General features: G+C 39.9%; 2 protein-coding genes across 2 annotated transcripts; one reads left to right on the forward strand and one right to left on the reverse strand.

Moving 5' to 3' along the window:
- Positions 1 to 1831: 1831 nt before the first annotated feature.
- Positions 1832 to 6911, forward strand: LOC143846354 (small COPII coat GTPase SAR1A-like). The gene is made up of 3 exons (XM_077354785.1): positions 1832 to 2069; positions 2151 to 2282; positions 6307 to 6911. Exons 1-3 carry the CDS (start codon positions 1941 to 1943, stop codon positions 6625 to 6627), a joined length of 582 nt encoding a protein of 193 aa, XP_077210900.1. The 5' UTR covers positions 1832 to 1940; the 3' UTR covers positions 6628 to 6911.
- Positions 6912 to 11503: 4592 nt separating this feature from the next.
- Positions 11504 to 12867, reverse strand: LOC143892787 (LOB domain-containing protein 41-like). Its single transcript, XM_077397652.1, has 2 exons — positions 12449 to 12867; positions 11504 to 12335 (listed from the first exon to the last, which is right to left on the reverse strand). The coding sequence occupies exons 1-2, from the start codon at positions 12636 to 12638 to the stop codon at positions 11644 to 11646; spliced, it is 882 nt and encodes a 293-aa protein (XP_077253767.1). The 5' UTR covers positions 12639 to 12867; the 3' UTR covers positions 11504 to 11643.
- Positions 12868 to 19828: the final 6961 nt, after the last annotated feature.

A 19828-nucleotide genomic window follows, 5' to 3' on the forward strand; every position in this document is an offset into this window, starting at 1 on the left:
GATTGAGAGTCGGGTTGGGTTCGGGTTAATGGTTTAGAGTTTCGGTTTGGGTTCGGGTTCGGGTTGGCTGCAACCCGACCCAACCGGAGCCGAGTTGAACCCTAAATAAGCATCCCAACATAGCCGAATGACAACTCTTCCAATAATAGTTGGCTACCATTTTCCTATAAACAGAAGGGGTTGATTTCGTAGTTATAGTGACAAAGTATGGGCAAAGTTTGAAAGGTGCAGGACCAACATCGTTATCGAATATCAAAATGTACCAATACTAATCATATTTCTTATAGCCTCAGAACGTTCAACCCTGTCTGTTAGCCGCTTAACTTTTCACTCCTGAAAAGGCAAAAGGGGCTTCTGTCCGTCGAAGCCCTAAAATCAGATGCCATCAAATTGAAACCTTTTTCAGCTCCTTGGCTTTTGCACCACCCTTCTCCTTTTTTCGTATGTTGTACGTTTGCGGGACTCCTTCGAGGCCCGATTGGCTAAACCTGACTTAAACAAGGATTAGTGTTTAGAGTCATGTGTGTGGGTGCAGGAATGTTGATAAATGTTTCAAGGCCCGATTGATGCTTGCATAATCGTAGTGATAAATGTTTAGGAAAATGATATCCACATACCCTTCTTCTAATAATGGGGCTCCACTAAGGCCTTAACTTATTATATAAGTGCTTTGATACCAAATGTGTATGCTGATGCTTGCATAATCATGTTGATAAATGCTTAGGAAAATGATATCCACACACCCTTGTTCCAATTGCACATAAATGCCCCTTCTAAACGTCAATGCCAAGGATCATCCAATCATGGTGGGACCAGCTACAATGGGTTAGACTAGCGGTTGTCCACCCTATGATTATGTAAATGTGACATGCATGGGCCTAGAGCTTTCTTTTTCTTTTTTATTTGCATGTATTTAAATCACATTATAATATATTTTATACTAATATACAGATTCTCTATTTTTAAATACTTCCAGTTACTTAATGTATTTAAATACTTCCAGTTACTCAGTAATTATTTGTGCCAGCAGGGACAGGTGCAGATGCGGTCGAGAATGCGATTCTGATGATCGTGATCGGGATCCAGTTCCTTATGATTTTGATCATGATCCAGATTATCCCTTTCGAGATTGAGGGGTGTAATAACGAAAGGAAGAGCCTCATTCTCTATAACCTATTAATCTAAAGTGGATAGGGAGAAAGATTCAGCTTTTGATCCTGCTGCTGATACTCATGTCACCTAATAAGAAATTAGATTTCCGCCAAAGCAAAGGAATCGAACGCAATTCATGTCGGATCATGTTATCAGGGGAGCGTGCAATGTAATGCAGGGGGAGTGAAAATATCATCACCCAACTTTTATCATATATTTACAAAGATTTTTTCCACAGTGGATTTTTTTACGCATATGAATGAGGCAAGGCCCATAGTTTTACACCCGTGAGTGAGCCCACCATTTTACACCTCATGTTTTCATAGTGTGGGCCCCTCATCCGTCCACAGCGTGGGCTAAGAATGCTAGTATTTCAGTACTTTACCAAAGATAGGAAAGAAAACACTTTGAAAACGGGATTCGTTTTGAAAATAAAAACGGACTCGATGTGACCGTTGATTTAACCTTTTCAAGATGCATTTATTGCATCTTTCGTATTTTAGTGGACGTGGCCCAATGAATGATACCCGTTTTTTTTTCTCAAAACGGATTCCCGTTTTCCTAGCAGTGCTCAAAAGTATAGTATCAAACACTTTTATTTCGTATACCACAGGATCCAATATAACTTTTCCATTATTTCAAGATCGACGGCCCACATAAGCCCGATGACAACACTAACGATAGAGAAGGAGAGAGAGGTTGAAACCCCCACAAGCTCAGCTTAACAGCTTTCATTCATTCTCGCATCTCGTTCGTCACCACACTCACCACTCTCAGAACAAACGAGAATGTTTATAGTGGATTGGTTCTATGGAGTTCTGGCAATGGTAGGGCTCGCCATGAAAGAGGCCAAGATTCTTTTTCTAGGCCTTGACAATGCCGGAAAAACCACTCTCCTTCACATGCTCAAAGACGAGGTACCTTTCCATTTCCTTCATTCTTCTAATTCTTCTCTCAATTGATAACAATAGCCAGTGACTAGGGTTTTGAAATTGCAGAGATTAGGGCAACATCAACCTACACAGCATCCAACGTCAGAGGAACTGAGCATTGGCAAAATTCGATTCAAGGCCTTCGATTTAGGCGGTCATCAGATTGCTCGTAGGGTTTGGAAAGATTATTACGCTGAGGTATGGTTATAATTCATTGTATCCCTGCTATTTCATGTCATTTCCATTTCGAATGATCTCCCTTCAACATGGTGATTTTGGCATCTATTTTGTGCATCTGCATTTTATTTCATGGATCTTTGATTCCTGAGATCTACTTACTGTTGCATTTAGGTTCTAGGGTTAGTGGAGATTCTCATTGATTTAAGCATGTCTCAGATTTATTTTTTTATTTTTCTAATAGGTCAGCACGACTTGTGTGGATGTGCTCATGCGTGTGTGTGTGTGTGATGAATTCACAGGCGTGTTAGTCTAAGAACACAATTTGAAATTCAGTTCAAGGGGTTGATGACCAAAGCTTTCCGTCGTCTGGAGATTGGATTTCAGGCAATTGAGACGAAAAGGGGAACACCACTTCTTTCTTGGACTCTTATGCCTTTATACCGATGGAAATGATTTTTTCAGTATGACACGCTGCCAAATTTGGGATGTCAACACATGCAGAATGTGAACGTAGGGGCAACAGGACCCGAGGAACCCTTTTTTTCAACTCAACCAGAGTTCAACTCGACCCACCCAACCCGTGTTTTTAAGCTTCACAAAAAAAAAAAAAAAAATTGATAAAAATGTCGAGTTTTACTCGGGTCAGGTTGCCCAAACCCTCAACCCGAACCCGACCCGAACTCAACTTGGGTTGGGAAAACTCAACCCAAACCCGAACCCAACCAGAACTCAACCTAACCCGACCCGACTTTTTTCTGGGATGAACGCAAACGACAACGTCGATGCACACAAAATGCAAACAACTCTCAGGATCGACAGAATTTCCAATTAACTTTTAATAAAATGACACAAACAGATGCCAGTGCAAGGAATGGGGAATTAAAGAGAAAAACTCATGAGAAGATAAATTCATGTTTCCTTAATTAAATTGGACAAGCCACAACTATGGGAAGGAAATGACGGTGCAAGGAAAGTAAATGATAAAAAGATAAATGCTAAGACATGTTTGTGTTTGCTTCTAGGACCCATTCTTTTGATGTGGTTGTATTTTTAAAGCCTTCATCTGTAACTGCCTACGACTACTCCACGTCCTTGAGTGGAGATTTGTTGTGACTGATGACCACTACATGTCCTTTGAGAGAGAACTTGTAATAACTAGCTTTGAACTATCACACATTCCTTCGTTGGAGAATAATTGTTGCCTCCATCTTCCTGAAAAGTGGCAGTTGGCATTTAACCATTGTTTTTTTTGAATGGTTGGTTTAAAATTTTGGTCAAAACGAAATTCACTGTAAACTGGATTTTTACAAGATTTCAGTGAAACGGGAGAAATTTCAATGTTTTTACCCCCACAGAAATTTTATGATTTACACCGAAATTTTAGACATTTCGGTGAACATTTTAAAAATACCAAAATTATTATCATAATTTTACATGATTTGGACCGAAATTTCCATCAAAACCATATTTCTGTGGAACGGTTGGAGGGAAGTTTGCATTAGCGCAGAAGCTCGGTCTTTGACTTTGCAAACTTGGGAACCACCGTCATTAGGCTGCTTAAAACTTAACTTGGATGGTTCTAGTTTGGGAAATCCCGGGCCAGCGGGGATTGGGGGTGCACTCAGAGACGATTTTGGTTCGGTGGGCTTTTGCAGGTCCCATTGGGATTGTCGATTCTAATGAGGCGGACATCCGTGCGGAGCTCCAAGGATTAATGCTCGTGGCAGAAGAAATTTTTGTTTTGGTGGTAGTGGAAGGGGATTCCCTCAATGTGATCCGGTGGTTGACGCAATCCCAAGTCTACCCTTGGCGGTTCGCCTCTTTCTTTGACAAAATTCAAGACCTTGTTGGTTCCTTGTCAATCTGTTATCATCATGTTAGAAGATGCACCAACAGGGCTGCAGATAATTTAGCTAGGCATGGTGTCACTTTGGAAGCTTTGGAGCTATACAATTTCCTTCCGCCTTGATTTTTGTTTTGCTCTCTTTCTTATCTTCAGTTGCTTATCTTTTGCTCTTGTATTTGTTTCTTTTGTTTTTTTGTATTGGATCATCCTGGTCTTTTATTCCATGAAACTCCTGACCATTCAAAAAAATATGTATTTCAGTTTTGGCGGTGGGGGAGGCAGACACCGAAACCGAAATTTAAAACCTTCCATGTAACTTCTTTGACTCCAAATGGAAATTCAAAAAATGGGTGCAAACATTGCCTCACACGTCCAAAGGATCCTCCAATTTTTTTTCTCTTTTGGACCTTTCACTCCGGAAATGCAATATTCTCCTTTCTCGGTTTTGTAATCTCATTGTTGAAGGTGATCGTCCAATGTGATATCCTGGGCGAATGAGAGCAGCTTGGGTCCATGGAGGCTGGTAATTTACATTGATGAAATAGTGGACCTTTTTTTTTTTTTTTTTGGTGACGTAGGGTGTCCCCACCCCACTTTGTGGATTGGGACTAATTCCCTCCGGATGCGCGCAATCACCCATAAACCACGCGCATCGGGTAAGCCCAGGGGGATTCGAATTCTCGTCGAGCATACCCAAGACTTTAAGCCAAAGAGTCACACCTGTACTGATGAAAGTAGTGGACTTATGTAAAGATAGATTTTTTTTGAATTGTAAATTTAGAGAGTTTTATGTCTCCCCCCCCCCCCCCCCCCCCCCACACACACACACACAATGCAATCCTTTTCTCTGTCTAATAAATTGCCATCTTTATGCATATAGCACTAACCATTCTGTCTGAGATTCTGTACCCGCTTAATTTCATGGTTAAATGCGCTGGAAATCCCTAGAAGTAGATCCATGCCCCTTAACATTACTAGGCATTTTTTTAATAGTCTCACATAGTCACATTACCTTATAACATTAACCTTAAAAGTCCCTTCGTGTCTGCTGTCACTCTAACCTCTAAACATGATTTTTGTGGAACACGAGTAGACGATTCTACTCTGGTGAGTTTTGCAGCTGTCCTGCAGTTTTTTTTTTTGGTCAGATCTTCATATTCATAGGAACTGTTCTTCGGGCATGATCTGGTTGGAGCCTCTTGGTTCTCTTGAGAAAACATGTTGACCTTTCTAAGCATTCGGAAGATACTTGCCTGCTCCCATCTCTCTTATGTCTGAATTCATACCTGCACAGCTATGTGCATACATGAGCTGAATTCCTCTAGGATTGAGGAATGATGAAAGTCCTTTAGAAATTTTGGACAGATGCTAACAAATGTTTACCAGAATGCATAGCCATACTATCAGTACATGGTACATTGGGATCAGTCAATGTCTGGCCTGCCCACCTGATGCATACATAAGTGGACTCCCCTGTAGGATTTTGGGAAGTACAGAAGCCTCGGAGAAGTTTCTTATTTTTGTCTTGCTTTTCCTTTTCCGTTTTGTAATTTGTTTCTATGTATTGACCATCTCGGTCCCTTTTATTGCTGTAAAATTGGCTACCATTCAAAAAAAAAAAAAAGAAGCCTTGGAGTAGTTTTTGAAAAATGAGAACACTTGTTTACTGAAAATGCATATGGCCATGCGGTCTCCCTATCATCGAAACTATTTAAAACTGCATTGTGGTAGGTCCATGTCCAATGCTGACTAAAATTTGTAGGCATATATCAACTCTTCCATGTGTCCAAATAGGCTCAAGAAGCGTCAAACGAATGGCATCACTACCTATAAATTCTTTGTTTATATATATGTTTGCTTTTGGATTTGAAACCTTGGCTGGAAGGATACTGGGCTAGCATACCTTGTCTGCACAAAAGAAGAAAAGATTGCCTCACATGTTAGGCCACTTTTGCAAGCAGCAGAGAAGCAATGAAATAATTATGTAGAAGTACGTGCAATTATCAGTTTATTAACAGCTTCAAAGTGCAGAACATATCACTACTGACTCTAGAAAATTCCATTTCTTTCTTTTTCTATGCCCTATTTATCTTGTTACAACTGTAGTAAAGCCTACACAACTTGACAATGGAGTTCTGGACATTAAGGTGGGGATGGCTTCATTTGATTGCATTGGTTTCTCGTTCATGTCTATAGGTGGATGCAGTAGTATATCTAGTAGATGCGGTTGACAAGGAGCGATTTCCTGAATCTAAGAATGAGCTAGACGGTTTGCTCTCTGATGAGTCACTGGCAAATGTGCCATTCCTGGTCCTTGGGAACAAGATAGATATCCCTTACGCCGCATCAGAAGAGGAGCTCCGCTACTATCTTGGCTTGGGCAACTGCACCACTGGAAAGGGGAAGGTGAATCTAGCCGACTCAAATGTCCGACCCATTGAGCTCTTCATGTGCAGTATCGTCCGCAAGATGGGTTATGGAGATGGTTTCAGGTGGCTATCGCAATACATCAAGTAAGAGTAATCACCTATTAGTGCCTTTCTTTCCACAGGAAATAATCATTATCATTGCCTTCACTTCTGTACAGCGGTTGCAATACGTGAACCTTGGTATTTCTATTTGTCCAGGTCCATTTTTCCCGAATTCTTTTTGTTCAATTTGTTCGGTTCTTTATTTTTTCTTTATATTTTTTTTAATATTTCTTTTTTAGTTTTTTACCCATCTTTTTTCTCCCGAAATCTGTTCATCTTGCATGCACACAAACATGAGAAACCAAGAAAATAAGCTTCTAGAACGACTCAATTATTGCCTTCCCGAAGCATGTGGAGGTCGCTATAGGCGGCTGAAAAACTATAGGTTACTTTGAGCTTTCATGGCGGGCAGTGATAAATCAACCCCCCTATGTGTCTTTCTCTCTCCCCTGGGCTAGAGAGAGAGAGAGAGAGAGAGAGAGAGAGGAGAGAGGTAGACGCATAGGGGGTCGATTTAAGATATATGGGGGCCGATTTACCACTCCCCTTCATGGCCTTCTTATGTTTATATATGTCACATGTACAGAGGAGATATCTTAGTTTATACATGGTCTGTGTATAAGTGATAAGAAGTTTACTCACATGGCGCTAGACGGATGAAATGTTTAGTCAAAAAGGGATTTCTATCCACACCCTCAAGAAATTTTGTCCAAAGCTCAGGAGTCAGGATCGATCCCCCATAAATTCCATCTTCAGCTATCAGATATTGCTGGTATGATTGATACATACCCATACATTTTCCTTGAGATTTAGTCAAAATTCATATTGGCCGCGTCATAGGCATCCATTGTAGTGGATTCTTGCACTTGTGATCAACTGCTGACAAATATTCCGTATATACTGGAAATGCGGGCTATGAAACTGTACTCTATTCACTGCATAACACATTCCTTGGATCCAATCAGTGTAAATTGCCTATCTGCATGTACAACTGCCAACTTTGTAACATATTTGTGTCTATTTATCTAGATATGAACATCCTATATATTAATGGTAAACCCTTGTCAAGTTTTCGTGGGAGAGATCCTGGTGTTCTTTCCGATTTCTATTCCCTCTGCTATACCATTCTCTACATTAGTAGTTTCCACCGCCTGTCTATAGTTGAGCCTTCGAATTTGATGGAGGACTTGAAATAATCATTGGCCCCAATTTTGTAGGCCTTTAAATGAAGGGTTAAAGAAAATGCAAATGTCTCCATTCATCTAGAAAGGCCCCACAAACTGGAGTTTTAGAATCACCCAAATTTGATTCATGGCCCATCGATAGCAAGGTCTACCAAATATATGGTTTCAATCATTGAACTAGTGGCCTCAACTAGTAGAGGCTTTCATAATGTATGTAGACATTTGATTTTTGTTTTCTAGCCATTCATTTAAAGGCTATAATTTTTTACCTTCCCTCAAAAAAAATGAGCAGGAAAAAGTACAAGTGGTTCTAGGGCTGCAAGAGGGTCGGGTCGGGCCGGGTTTTTCAAAATCCTAACCCAACCCTGGATCCCATTATCTTGGCCCTGACCCTGAGTCAGGGCCAAAAAACCTAAACCCAATGCCCGCCCTGCAGGGCTTAGCGCAGCCCTGGCCTGACCTGATTGGGTCGGGTGGGCCGGGCTGGCCCTAATTGACCCTATTGCAAATACTTGTTAAGAGTGCAAAAATAAAGCAACTACATATCATATAGATCAAAATGATCAATAAACAGAGAAAAGGGAACAAAATAAGTATGAATTCAACAACATGACGGGCAGTAGAAACAATTAATAATAATAATCTAAAAGAACATCAATCCAAGATAATAGAAAATATTAACAAAAGAAATATGTACACATGGTTCAATTTTATAGTAGAAAACAGGGTCGGACCGGGTCGGGCTGACCCAAGGTATCAACCTTGAACCTAACCCGACCCGACCCTGAGTCAGAGCCTAAAAAATGAACCTTGACCCGCCCTCCAGGTTGGAAAATCCAACCCAGACCTTGTTTGGGCTCAGGGCGGGTCAGGGCTCACAGGGCCAAACTTGCACCCCTAAGTGGTTCCATTTAGCTACACGACCTTTATATGGATAGGGCCCCCACCAAAATGCTTCCCCCTTAAATTATATTGAGCTTTTTTTTTGGGTATCTTTTTATGCATGTAGATCTTCGCTTTTATATTTTAGCAGCCTATCTAAAGGCTATAAATTAGAGTGATCCTTTGGAAGAGAACATTGGTGTATGCCCCATTAATAACAATGTGGGTTGGATGATTGAATGATCAATACACATATATTAAGTATTTTTTGTCCTTTTTTTAAGAAATAGGGCTGTTACATGATTAATAACCTTATCTTTCCCAAGAAACACTGAAACACATACGGCCATACATTATTCAACCATCACTTTATATATAAATGATCAGTGCCCATATTTTTTCTGTAGAAAGATATGATTATTAATCATATAACAACTCCATTTCTTTAAAAGAAAAAGGGAAAAAAAAAAAAAAAACTCAATGACCTAAAATTATTCAGTAAACTAATCAAAGCCCAGAGGCCAAACCCATATTTTTAAGTTAGGGGCTGCTGTTGCTCCACTGTATAGAAGAGAGGCCATGGTCCAGATTCAATAGCAATGTTACTCTAGGGCTATGTCATGTCCATTATGGGACCCACTAGATGAACAGTCAATTCATCTCTCTTAAGTTATGTTCGTCACATGCCTCTACCCAGCAAACTCACAAAAAAAAAAAAAAAAAAGAGCAAGAAATTATCTCTGACGTCCAATCTTGAACTCTCTGAGCCACACGTTTTATTGGGGCACGGCCTATCTACGGTATAGATCAACTAAAATGAATAGTTAGATCATCCAAATAAGTGGACCCCACTGTTCTTTTTAAGAAATATACTCCTGCAATAGGACCCACCATTTTGCATGGTCCCATTATTCCCCACCAATAGGAGCAGACCTAATTTTCTCTTATTTTAATGAGCTGTTAGTAGGTAGGTTTAGATTTTCTAATACAGGATAAAGAATCTAGCAAGTTGTTGCAGTTGAGACTTTGAAGACGGAGAGAGAAATTCTTATGATGAATAAGCTTCACTAAAGATAACCGCCTAAGTGTACGTTAATGCGTGTGTAATCTTATATGGTGGGGTTTGGAAGTGAAAGTTGAAAAAAATACCCTAATGTATATACCTACAGAGAGGAATAATTCAAAGAAACTCAATCCACGTTGAACATCTTACCTTGACATGACATTCCACCCAACCAAATCCCCCCAAATCTTTCTTCACGCCCCCGGTTTTGTGGGAAGAAGAAGAAAATCCCAAGTTGATACCTTACTTGTATGGGTTTCTTTCTCCCTCAAAAGGAAAATACCAAACCTCCTTATCAAAATGTTTTAAGTCAATTTTGCTTGTTGATATCATTTACTTTCATGTGGAAAGTTTGATGGGGTGGGTCTTCTTATATTTCTACATATAGCACATTCTATGGCAAAATAACCCTCTTGCCTTCTCTACCAAAGTCCTACAAAACGGAGATGATATCTTTATTAAAAAATTCTGTAAGGAAGATGCCTGTTAGGCTCCTTGGAAACAGACACTTTTGGGTCTCTCTTGTGCCACATCTATGTGTTGATGTTTAGGTCTTTGATTCATCAAACCTCCTCTAGCGTAGGGCTGCAACTTGGGTCGGGTTCAGACCCGAAAATAGCTTGGGTTGGGTTCATGTTTCTCGGGTTTCGGGTCGAGCCGGGTCTACGATCCAAAAGCCCGTTGAATCTCGGGTCGAGCCGGGTTTGAAGGGGCCTGACCGGACCGGACCTGAGTTACTCAAGTTATAGTATGTATTTTTTTTTTCTAAAACTTTGTTACTTTAAAAGTGAAAACTTAAAAGTAAAACTCAAGCACACACGCAATCACAGGGACTCTTTCCATCTCTTGTTCATTCCCCCTCTTTAGCTCTAGGGTTTCAAGTTTCAATTAAATAGTTAATGCACTAATTAGTTTGTTGTTTATCTCATATGAGTATAATCATTTTCATTTGGTAATGCATCAATTTATTCTCTTCGGACTAGTTATTAGTTAATGCACTATAGAGTTTGCCATGCTTGAGTTTTTCTACTTCTATGAGTTGAGTTGCCTTGCCAAACAAGAGTTTTCTTTAAAAAATTGTGCCCGACCCGAGATATTTCTCGGGTAGGGTTGGGTTCTTCAAAACCCGACCCGCTCGACCCGAGTTGCAGCCCTACTCTAAGGCCCTGCCAAGTATATCTAAATTTTAGTTCTTCGTCTTACACTTGGATTTTGAGATCAAAAATGATTATTAGACTCATAATTGGGTTTAATTTTGAGAAGACATTTCGAGTTAGTCACGAGTTGAGAAAAAACAAAAACGGGGGGTTAAACTCCAAATGACTACAATCCGCACAATCCAAACACCGTCAAAGCGAAACCACAGAGGCAGATGACATGTTACGCGTCATTACCCCCACGCATGTGCATCTTAGAATTCAAGGGTGTGCGCTTTCTAATTTAGGAGCGTGCGATTACTCACATTTTAAGAATTAAGATTAGCATATTAACGCAATTTTCGGGAAAAGCCATATCAACACTTCAACAGCCACGGAAGGTTAATTAAATGAATACGACAAAATCAGCTAAAAAGTAAGGCTGTTTTTGCTATTCCCTCCTGCGAAATATCTCTGCAAAATTGCCTAGCAAACCCCGAAAAAATATACAAATTTAATATTGATCTCTATAGATGGGACCCCATGGAAATGATTTTGGGGATTATTCACGGTGTGGCCCAACAAATGAACCGTTTGGATCATCCGATGAAGTTGACCCCACTGTACTTTTGGAAAAAATTCTGGAATTTAAGGCCATATAAAATCTCTATCTTTATATCCATCTATGTAACCAAGTTTATACAAAGAAGAGAAGAAAAAAAAAAGTTAATATCTTATTGTGAACACATAGAAAAACAACTCCCTCACGGCCAAAACTGCTTTCTTTCAAACCACAATCACGCTGGGAAATCGAGCCCCAACTCCACCTTACACGTGTCAGCACAATAGCCACCGATTTTTCCATGACTTTTCATCGAGCAGGACACGTCCACGCGGCTTGCATGCGACACGGGTTGGAAGCCGAGCGTCAGCTCTAGCTGCAGCTCGCTCTCGTCAGCGCGGCTATGCGGCTGGGCTAACGGCTCAATCTCGGCTCGGCTCACCTGCGAAGCCTCAACCGTCTCAGCAGAAAACATGCTCTCAGTCTCCCGGCTATCACCGCCATCGGCGTTCGGCTCAGACAGATGGCTCTCGGACGAGTCATGGCTCGCGGCTAGCTCGAAGCCGTTCGGATAGCATCGGCGCCAGCTAAGATTAGAGACGGGAGTCGAGTCAGGATTACTAGATTCGGAGCCGAGCTTCGGCTTCGGTTTAGCGGAGCGCTTGAAACGGCTCCGGGTCTTAACCTTGTGTAGCTCCTGGTTCGCGGAGCCCTCCTCTTTCGACACGTGTCGGATGTCGTATGGTTTTGGAGGGCACGTGTTGGCAGCTGCTTCAGAGGGGATTTGCATGATCGGCGCGCCGCTGAGAACGGCTTCGACGGCAGCTTGGCAGAGCTGCCAGCTTCCAGACCAGAGCAAGCCTACCGAGCCATAGATTGGGTTTACGATCCTTCCACAGGCCTCGTAGAGCAAAGACCTAAAAATACCTGAGAAAAAAATCCCACAAAAAAGGTTTAAGTAAAACTTATCAAAAAAAAAAAGACCCAGATAAAAAATCAATGAATATAATGGATGGTTGGATTGGATTAGATTAGATTACCTGGTCGGAGATGATCGGGGCCCGCATTAATGAGGTTCATGAGGCCAGCACGGCCATAGAACTTGGCGAGAAAGACGGTAGCATTGGCTTGGGATTCGGGGGTCTTAATCCACTGTAAGCAAGGTCTAATGCTGCAATTTTCACTGCAACCTTTGCGAAGGACCCTACAACCATTACAGCTCATTCTCATGGCTACAGGTACAAAGGAACAAGAGGGTTTTTTTTCTTCCCACCTGATAGCAGGGAAATAGTGGCAGTAGAAACTGGTGAGAAAAGGAAATGAGATGAGGAGGATTTGAGGAGGGGGAAGAAAGGGTAGGAGAGATGGGTATTTATTATGTGGGTTTTATTAGGGGAAGGGAGGCGTGGATTACGATGGTGGCCAGTGGTTTCCAAGAGAGCCGTAGGATGGGAAAGCTGGTTTTAGTTTTTGGGAAAGTGGGTGATGGCCAAACCCTATAATGACATGATGCCCTTGGGCCATTATTTGGGAAATGACGATTGATTTTTCATAATCTCCCTAAAAATACGGATATGCCCTTTGCTGGTAATACTATTTTTTTTTGCTCTGGATATTCCCACAAACTTGCATTCCACTACCATGTTTTGATAACAGGACGAACTCAATTTCTTTTTTCTTTTTTATTTGGTTGTTCAGAGAATTTTGGGAAATGTAATAGTAGCCTTTTCACAGCTAGTTAAATTATAAATGACAAGTTTTTCCATAGCATATTTATTAGCATTTTCTTATTCTTCTTTACTGTCTTATAATGGGATTTGCTAGGCAATTTCGCGGAAAGTCATTTCGCATCTGGCTTTTGCACGTAAGAACAAACACACAGGTTGACTTTTTGACTGATTTTGTCTCATTCATTCAAGTCACATGAGCTGTCTGCTCTATCATGCAAAAGCCAACCACGAAATGCCTTTCCGTGAAAGTGCCTAGCAAGTCCCAACTTTCTATAAAAGAAGACTTACACCAACAAGTGTTCGATGAACTAAAACCTCTATATAGTATAGAGGGATCTGGTAGCGTCCATCGCAAAAGGCATTTCGGAGATGGTCTGTTGCATATATGTTAGACCAGCCACCTCGTGAAAGAAGACAAAAGCTGTTGAAAAGTGAGCCTGTGTGGCTGGGTCTGACATGCAACAGACCATCTGCAAAATGCCCATCTGCAAAATACCTTTTGCGATGGGCGCCAGCAAATCCCTAGTATAAATCAGCAAATCCCTAGTATAAATCGCTTGTATAGTGCATTTATAATGGCTGCAAGTACAAGAGCCTTAATTAAATGCATTTTTTATGGGCAGCCAATGGCACAAAAGCTTAGTTGAGTTGAGTTTAGCAAATGGGTGTTGCCCTTTAAGCAGATTTTTGAAAGGCATATGAGTTTAGCATTCTTCCCATTAGTGGAACACAACCAAAGTGCTTTTAGAACTTGTAAAAGTCGAAGAATATTAAATGCACATCGGTGACATTCCACCACTGGGGGCACCCTATTATCTTGGTTTTGCAAGGGCACCTTGAGTTTAACCTTCCTCTTTTTCTTTTTCATTTTTTTTTTGAAGGTATTTGCAATTGTACATCCATCGCATAAGGCATTTCGCAGAGTGTCCATTGCAAAAGAGAGCAGCAACATAGGCTCAGATTTTGTTTTATTCATTTAAATCATCTGAGCAGCTTCTCCAGCACAACAGACTCCGCCAAAATGCCTTATGCGATGGACGCTAGCAAATCCCCTTTTTTAATAATACTAAACTTCAAACGTTAATAAGAGCTAAGGGTATTATCGTCTTTTCCCAGGCTTAAGACGTAGATAAGCTACAAGGATAACCATTATCATTAGAAGAAAAGCCTAAGGGCAATATCGTAATGGAATTGTTATTGGAATACAGACAGATAGACATGCAAGTCGGTCCAAATCCATGAATGTTTGGGAGAGAAGCGCGTGTCAACCACGTTAACATTTAGACTGCGTGCGGATCGCCACATATCGTGGAAAACGCCTCCTCTCTCCTGGTTTTCTGGAAATCATACTCAAACCGCTCTCCAAAACCGCTTTCCAGTTTCCGGTTTTACCCGTGACTGTGGGCGCCCTACTGTGTGATACGCCAGCGGTTTTGCTTTCTAAATCTTATCAGGATGACTTCCAATAAATTAACACAAACCCCACCCCCTCTTTCTTATCTCCCCACCCTTTTTTATTCATTAATTTAATCCCGCGCTTAAGGTTCAGTGTATACGGTGCGTTTCCATTCCTTTCCAAACTTATTTGGGCGAGGCGGAATTTAGGACGATTGCCACCCATCTCGCATTTATGTTATCTCATTGACTTTGCATTTCAATCACCATTTTACCCTTATCTTTACAAAAGAAATAATATTATAAAACAAGTTTTTCTGCGGGCAATATAGTCCTTAGGAAAACATTCGTATCGGAAAGTGACCGATACTATACTTCGTGTCGTAACGGTTTACTGATATATGTTTTAATAATGTTGGAAGTATAGAGTGAGTGACTAAAAGATGTGGTTGCAGGGTTGCACCCATAGTTAGCAAATGGTGATTCAGCCACAAAAACGGGAGGGGGCAAAATTTTAGCTTAAAAAAATAACTAGTAATAAAAGTCAAATAAACAAAAACAAAGAAAAAAACATTTAAAATTAGGAAATGTTAGCAGCATAACCATGTTTTGATATTTGCACAAACACATCTTATCTTTTATTATTTAAAGAGCTGTTGAGGTTCATTACCGTTCCCAAATGGCTCTGACAGGCCAATTAAAAAAGAAATGATGTGATGCAGTTGTGCAATTATCAAAACATGGTTGTGCCGATAACATTTCCGTTAAAATTTTGTCATTTACAAAATATAGCTAGGGAAAAATTGAAAAATTGGCTAAAAATGCATTCTATATGTTTTTCTAAAAACAAATAGAGCTTTTTTCTTGTAAAAGTTTTAAACGAAGTATTAAACAGCAGACCTACGATACGAAACGTGTCTATTGATAAATATTAAAACGAAGTTTTGCTAACTATGGTGGTTGTACCTTTACATTGGGCAATATGGCGAGTGGCAGATGTGAGGGAGGCGTTACTATATATAGGTTCATGCCGTGGCTGAAAATAGCTGCGAAGATTTGGGTGGTGGGTTCGAACCAAGTCTTGGTTTTCCCGTCACTGAGCTCGGCTTGGACTCGCCTTTTGCTGGACTTGAGCGAGGATGAAAAGGCTCCACTCCAAGAAATGGATAGTGTTATTTTCAATACTAAAAATTGAAAGTGACTTTTTATTAATCAAAATAAAGTGAATTATATTTTGATTTTGGCTGCCGATGTTGTCACTACTTTGTTTTTAATAATTGTACTAATTCATCTTGTTTTTTATAATTTAAACAGTGGCAAATGTTATTACATTTCCCAAAAAGCTCTCAGAAGCCGGATAAAAAAAGAAAAGACAAGCTGAATTTGTGCAATTATTAAAACATTGTACTGCAAATATTAGTAACCTTGATTTAGTTCATCAATTCCTTCTCATGTGGTTTCAGAATGAATCAGTCTTTTCACGAAAGTAAGTGGGTATTTACCTGAAAGTAAGTGGGTATTTATAGTCAGCATCAAGTTTCCTTATATGAGTTTTATCAATACTTCCACATTAAGATTAGTTGGTAGTTCCAATTTTTAGGATTTTTTTTCAGTTTTTAATTTCCTATTCTACCTTAGAAGAATAAAAATATTATTTTACTCTTCTTACCTTAAAAAACAAAGATATTAAGAACTTGTTAAAAAACCTGATTACTTGGCCTGAGCTTTTAACTCAATTGGTGAAGGCCTTGTTCTTTAATTTAAGGAAATGGTACATTCGCCCCCATTTTCTTCCCCGGATTGGTCCATAACAAGCAAAGTCAGTTATGATTGCAGCTGTCAGCATCATATTCCCATTTTCTTGATACGAACCAACAAGGGTGCCCTTGTATCTGGTTTTTTGCAAGGGCGCCCTTCACTCTATCATTGCTCTTATGCTCTGTATCACCTCCCCTAATTTAAGGCCAGAAGTTATAATTTTAATGGAGGCTTACCCAAATGATCTCTGGCAACTTTAGGTAATTTTATATTATCATTGAGGAGGAACGCGTGAAATATTCTTCTCTAGGTCTTTCTTACTGGTTAGGCTAAGAAATAGTCTTCTTTCCTATTGTTTAGGCTCAGCTCTTGCCATTATGCGGGGGACTTGGACTGGGCAATGGGCATTGGAATTTGTGAAGGTTCCAACGCGTACATACATATGCTCACGAGAACAAGGAAATTTGAGGTTCAAAGCAAGGAGCGGATTCAAAGCATTTTGGGTGCATCTACATCGAGGAGGAATGCGTGTGGGGCGCGACTTCATTATAATACAATGAGACGCCAACTGGGTCCCACCTTTTAATGATCTGAACCGTTCATTGGATCGGCTACCGGCAGAAAATCACTCCAATCGCCGGCGCAAACATCCAGGAATATGTGTTTTTACTCTTTAAACATGGAGTGTAAAAAATCACATTTAGAATTGAATGATTGACGTGATTCTTTTGGGGGACCAATCAATTGAATGGTTCGGATCATTCAAAGGTGGGACCCACTATACTGTAATGGGTCTCACCTTTGGTTAGTCTCGACCGTTCGTTGGGAGGGCTTGGCTTTGGATGTGAAGTGTTGCTAGGTTTTAGTCGTTCATTTAAATAATAAAAAGTAGGCATCAAGGATGTTAGAGTGAGATGTGACTTTTTGCGTCATAGAGATCAAACCAGAAAGGGTTTATCAAATGAACGTTTCAGATCAATCAATGGTGGGACCTACAATTTCACAGTTGGTGTGTCGCCATATACTATTACGATGAGGTCACGCCCTACTCGACCATTCTTCTACAATGGAAATCTCAAAAAGGCTGTTTGGATGTGGGGCAAAAGCTTTCTTGGAAAAAATTATCCCTCAAAAATGAGTTTCCTAGGGTAACTCATTTTTCATGAATTTTTTTTTTCTCCCCATTTTCTTGGAAAATTTCAACTTTATTTGAAGTCTTTTCATAAAATATCTCCAAGCATAGGTTCTGTATGATGATCGAAATTTTGCAACTGATGATGGGCTACATTGCAACCAAACATTCCTGGTACCATGTAATTTGTGGCCTCCATTCTGGTATAAGTATCCCTTTGCTAGCCACTAATTTACATGGATACTTAAACCAAATTCTTTGCATGGAGGCCCACAAAATTAGATGGTTAGGAATAGGATCATTTCATTTGGGAATGAGATTTTGTATAATGGCCCACTATGTTGGGCCTAATATAGCAACAATTATTACCACAAACAAAGGCACTTCAATGGACGGGTAGAGTCTAAAGAAACATGTTGGGTCCCACTCTGCCCTTTATATACCTTTCCATTGTTCAAATGGGAAAGCCGACCCTTTAAAATCGGCGAGGATTTAGGGTAGTTATTTAAGCCTCTTTATCCACTCTTTCCGAGGAAGGAGGGAGAAAATTCGAGGAACAAACAACTGGAAAGTAGGATTTGACCGGATCAAAGTTCAAAGTCACAGGCTAGATTTCTTAAGTGTTGCGGATAAGCTTTTGAAGAGGAAGCCAATGACTTTTGGCTAGGTTCATCTTCTCTATAGACAGATCAAAAGAATTGCGTTGCTAACGTAACTCTCTTCTCCCCCAAATTTAAGTTCCCATCACCAAAAGAGAATAAAAGTAGAAATGAAAGGCAAGAAGGAAATGATGGCTCTATAAGACCTAATTGGGCTTGCCTTTGATTATTCAAAAATTAACAATTACAATCTAGATAGAATAAGAAATTAGATGTATTAATTGCCAAAAATACCCTTAATCATTGTGATTATAACCCGGATGATTTTATTAAAGAAATCTAAAGGACATGGCCCAAAGAGAGTTGCAAGACAGTGAGAACATGAAGGGCGCGTTTGGCTACCAAGAATTATTTTTTCATGATAAATCTGTCTCCTAGTGGAGATGAGGATGATGTGGCTGAAAATCACGAAACAAAAAACAGTATGTGTTTGATGTAATTGGGTTAGTGGGTAGGGATGTGGCAACTACTTTTATTCTTGTATTTAAGTAGAGTAATTTAATGAAATGAGGAGAGAAGAAGATATTTACAGCACAATGGAAACCTTGCTCTAGAAGAGTCACAAAGGAAATTGCTTCGAATCAAACCAACCCCCCCCACACACACACACACATTTTTTATCTTTCCTTTTGTTTATTTGCATTACGGCCGATTAGTAACAGATAATGGATAGAAACAACGATTTATTTTGAACAATACAATCTTGTATCTTTAATGTAATGGCATAAGAAAATAAAATTGATACACGACTAATACTAATCAGTAAAGTTATAGAACTGACTAAAATTCAGGAAACAAAAAACTCTACTCAAAATAGGATCCGTCTTTTTCCTGATTTTAGCCGCTTCCCACACTCACCTCTGTGTCCTCTCAAATCTCTCTCCTGTCACTGCCCTACCCCTCCCTCACCACTTGGAGATACCTATTTATCATGAAAGAATAGTCTAAAGTTCACATAAAATACAAGAAAGATTTCTCCAGGAGATGAATTGTTGATTAGTCATGCTTGTTTTGACTTAGCATCTTCCACTTGAATGCCCTCTTGATATACATGAGAGAGAGTGGGAGTAAGCTCTCGCTAAACACAAGATATTTCTATTTAGAAGTCTTTTTTTTTTTTTTTTTTTTTTGATGGGTTAGTCTTGGATGAACCTAGCGAGAAAATTTTCTGCCCGGGACCTCAAATGCAAAAGTCGAGGTACAAAAATGGAGTTACTACAAGGTCATTTGGGTAATTGATGCATCTTAATTAAATTAAAGCATACAGATGGATTAGCCTAGACCAACCACATGCGGTTGAAGTGATTAATTGATGAAGTTAAATCTAATTTGAAAAAACTTATATCACAGTACCTATTAAGAGTTATATGATGGGAAAATTCTATCAGCGCTTCTCTATTTGTATGGCATTGGTCCCTCTATTCTCAATCCCGGCGAAAATCCTAAATAGAAGAGACTCCATTGATAGGATCATCAAAGGAGAAATAGTGGAAGATCATTGTGGTCGGTTCATCTCTGCCGAGGGCTGCGAAAGTATATTTAATCGCTGATCAAAGTATGCAATATTGTTTTCATAAATGTAATTGCATTCTAGATATCTGTATGGTTTTAGAGTTGATTTGACAGGCACTCTAGCCTTCAAGCTCGATTGAAACATCCATCCCCACATTGTCAGCAAGGATTGGCCATAGATTTGGACTTATAAGTGGACCCTGTGTTTACGGTAGAAGTTAGCCTCTACATTGT

This window comes from Tasmannia lanceolata, unplaced genomic scaffold, assembly GCF_043159265.1.
Source record: "Tasmannia lanceolata isolate RefF3 unplaced genomic scaffold, GAP_Taslan_0.1 ptg000015l, whole genome shotgun sequence".
Taxonomy (NCBI): Eukaryota; Viridiplantae; Streptophyta; class Magnoliopsida; order Canellales; family Winteraceae; genus Tasmannia; species Tasmannia lanceolata.